This window comes from Oncorhynchus clarkii, chromosome 12, assembly GCF_045791955.1.
Source record: "Oncorhynchus clarkii lewisi isolate Uvic-CL-2024 chromosome 12, UVic_Ocla_1.0, whole genome shotgun sequence".
Classification (NCBI taxonomy): Eukaryota; Metazoa; Chordata; class Actinopteri; order Salmoniformes; family Salmonidae; genus Oncorhynchus; species Oncorhynchus clarkii.
Window position 1 is genome coordinate 23,958,138 of NC_092158.1, and position 3,357 is coordinate 23,961,494.

The 3,357-nt window shown below is 40.9% G+C and overlaps 1 protein-coding gene across 1 annotated transcript; it reads left to right on the forward strand.

Annotated features, from left to right (window-relative positions):
* Window positions 1-1,936: 1,936 nt before the first annotated feature.
* LOC139421943 (avidin-related protein 1-like) lies at window positions 1,937-2,936 on the forward strand. Its single transcript, XM_071173081.1, has 4 exons — window positions 1,937-2,002; window positions 2,189-2,402; window positions 2,580-2,700; window positions 2,903-2,936. Exons 1-4 carry the CDS (start codon window positions 1,937-1,939, stop codon window positions 2,934-2,936), a joined length of 435 nt encoding a protein of 144 aa, XP_071029182.1.
* The last annotated feature ends 421 nt before the right edge of the window (window positions 2,937-3,357 follow it).

The following is a 3,357-nucleotide window of genomic DNA, read 5'->3' on the forward strand; positions in this document are numbered from 1 at the left end:
AATATGATGTCAGTTCGGGTGCCATCTGGGACATTCTCATCAATGATAAGATGACAAACTCTACGGTGGAAAGTCTACACATCAGAGTTATCGGATTCACATGGAATTGTTGTTCAATTTAAATCTTTGAATATGAAATTATTTGTGATGGGATGAAATGTGATTTTAGCTTCTAAAATGTGAGATTTGGGTTTTCATAAGGTTAGGGCTATGCTCAATCAGTGGCCCACCCCTGTGAAGGGACATGGGCTATAAAACTTTTCAAACACTCCCTCTTCTCCCTTCCTATATAAAGCCTTGACGACAATATAACCTCCTGTTCCGAGGATATGAGGACGACGGTCCGATGTCAGAATGGTTCAGATAATAACTACAGAAGAAGCCAACATCAGCGTGAGCTTTGGTTGCGAATGGTATGAACTTTGAACTCTTATTCACTACAGAAGTGATACCTCCTAGCCGTTGAGTTAGCAACAGCAGCTGCAAACGCAGGTTCGGAAGGAACTGACAGAGTATTCCGTCTACCACACAACGACGTTACTACAACGTATCCAATTTACCAGCAGAGATATTCTTCAAAGGACAAAGGACTCGGTTGGGCAACACGGCCTTCCATCTTCCACCAACCTACTGAAGCGCAGCTCAGAGTAAATATTTATTGCATTTTCCTTTTCCAAATGTGCGGTAATTTAGAATGCATAAGATACTGTATTTACGATAGCACAGCTTCTCCCTGTGTCCCTCCGTCTTCCCGCTCTTTCACTCAAACCCAGCCCCTTTTCGTTTGTGTAACCAGCTGTCATATCTGTTCCGCCCGCCAGGGATGTTTTCCTTTATGACGTAATTTGTAATCAAGGTATGATTAATTATGTGTTTGTGTAATTCTGTGTGATTAGTTAGGTATTTAGCAAATAAATAATTAATCCAAATTTTGTATTGCTGATTCAACTTGCTAGCCAGGGTTCGTGCAGATAACCAAGAATGTACAACTTTCAGATGAGACTGAATTAAGGTGAGGATTAATATTGACTGCTATTGATGTAAAATATTACTAGGTCTTTAAGAGTTTATTCGGAAGATAGCAGCTCTATGAATATTATTTTGTGGTGCCCCGACTCTCTAGTTAATTACATTTACATGATTAGCTCAATCAGGTAATATTAATTGCGTGAAAATTATTTTATAGAATAGAATGTCATATCATTTAATCCGGCATAGCCAAAGACAAGCCACCTTCCTACTGCTCAAAGCTCTATTGAAGGATAAGGTCAGAGGGGCGGGACCTCTGGCTTTCTCATCCAATGGGTTTTGAGAATGAGGCGAGGCGAGAGGAAGGTAGGAGAATGCAATTGAGATTCTCTCATGGTGTTGATTGCATAAGGTGACTGGCAAAACTGTATTGCTTTCACAATGTGCTTAATGCTCTACTCTGACTGACACATTTACCCATCAAGCCTTCAGTAGAATATAACCATAGGAGATTGTCTGGTATGGGGTTTATAATTTTGATATTGGATAACTTTTTGATATTTCTGACTTAACTCACATAAAAAGTTTGGATGGCAACCTGGTTCATATTTGAGAATTGTCTAGACAGGGGTGTACATTTCATTGGCCAATCGGTTAACCAACAGCCAATAAACTAGAAACTCTTGTGAGAGGACTTGTGTTGATAAAGAAGAAACACCTGCTGCAAATGTTCAAATTAGGGGTGCATTTCAATAGTCCTCTTTTCCTCTCCTTTCCTCAATGTGCATTTACTTGTAATTTCTGGTAAGAAGTGAGAGCTTAACTATTGAGATCTACACCCTGTTCATCAATTAAGTCTTGTTAGAAAGGGCAGGTGCTGATTGGTTTGGGGGAGTGTATTGTAACTTGGTAAATCAGTATAAGAAGGGAATGAGCAATTCAGTAAAGCAACTTGAAATAATCAAACATGGTGAGCTTTGTTGCAAAGTATATCAGTGTCCATGCTGTGGTTTTGGGACTGCTGCTTCCTCAGGTAAAAATATAATTAATCAGTGGGCTCCACTATTACAATTTTGAGCAGTGTAACAAATATAGATCAAGTAGTAGGTAGAAATCAGAGACTTGCTTTTACTTCCTGTTTTAGATACATTTCATGACATAGTATATCTGCTGTTATTGACACAGTAGTGGTGACCTTATTTTGCATGTGTTCTCCCAGGCAATCCCATGCAATGTGACGGGAGTGTGGCGAAATGAGCTGGGCTCTGTGCTTGATATTGAGGCGGTCGGTTCTGAGCTCCGAGGCCGTTATCAGAGTGCAGTGGAGACTGCTCCAGGAGTCACGAGTCCAGAACAACAGGCCAAACTACTGGGTGTGACTAGTAATCGGGGTCTGCAAACCTCTGTGGCTTTCTCTGTGTTATGGGAGGCAGGTGTGTAAACCCTGGGATGTGTTCAGCAAGGTCTAATGTTGTGCAATATTTAGATAAAACATTTCTTAACTTCTTGCACCACTTCTCTCCAACCTTCCACAATGTGGCCTTTGATTCAATCTGAATTACCTTGACTGTAACAATAGATGTGACTGGTCAAATGCCATGCACTCCCAGGTTCCTGTAGCTCTTGGGTTGGTCAGTGTTTCCAACTGCCTGATGGGATGCGAGTGCTGAAGACCCTGTGGATGCTGCGCTCTGTCGCTTCATGCCCTGCAGACAACTGGAAGAGTACCAGGTAGCCTACAGCTCCTCACTACTTAGCATGTGGGGGGGGGGGGGGGGGGGGGGGAGATGTTACTGTAGAATACAATTGCCCTTCACTAAAAGCCTACTGACATGAGAGCTACAGAGGTATACTCAATGTTTTTAGTCATAATTTAGCACTATTGGGCATATTTGTATTCCACTTGTGTTTTAGACTTTCTTTTTATCATTAGGATGGGAGAGGATACGTTCGTCTTCATTTCCTGAAAGCAGAATGTACTGATCATCTGACTGCTGCATTTGGTTTGCTGCCCTCTACTGAATTTCCTTTGAACTCTCTCTGTAGAAATAATTTGTTTTATACTCCCTGGGCTGCTCTCATCGTGCAATAAATTATGTAACTTGTTCAATTCATGAATACAAATGTGTTATTTACTTTGTCTTGCCTGACATAAATACAAGTTTAAACTCAGATGGGGATATGTTTGGGTTTATTCTCCAACAAATGGTCTGTCAAATGAACATGGGTGGGATGAACTACTGTTTTAGACATTACAGAGCTTTAGGTTTCTATGCCAAGGTAATAAACCTATTGACCACTATTACATGCACACCAACTTCCTGTACTGGTCAGGTTAGTTGTAGTCTACTTGAGTTGTTGCATGTAAACATCCTGTTTACAATGACT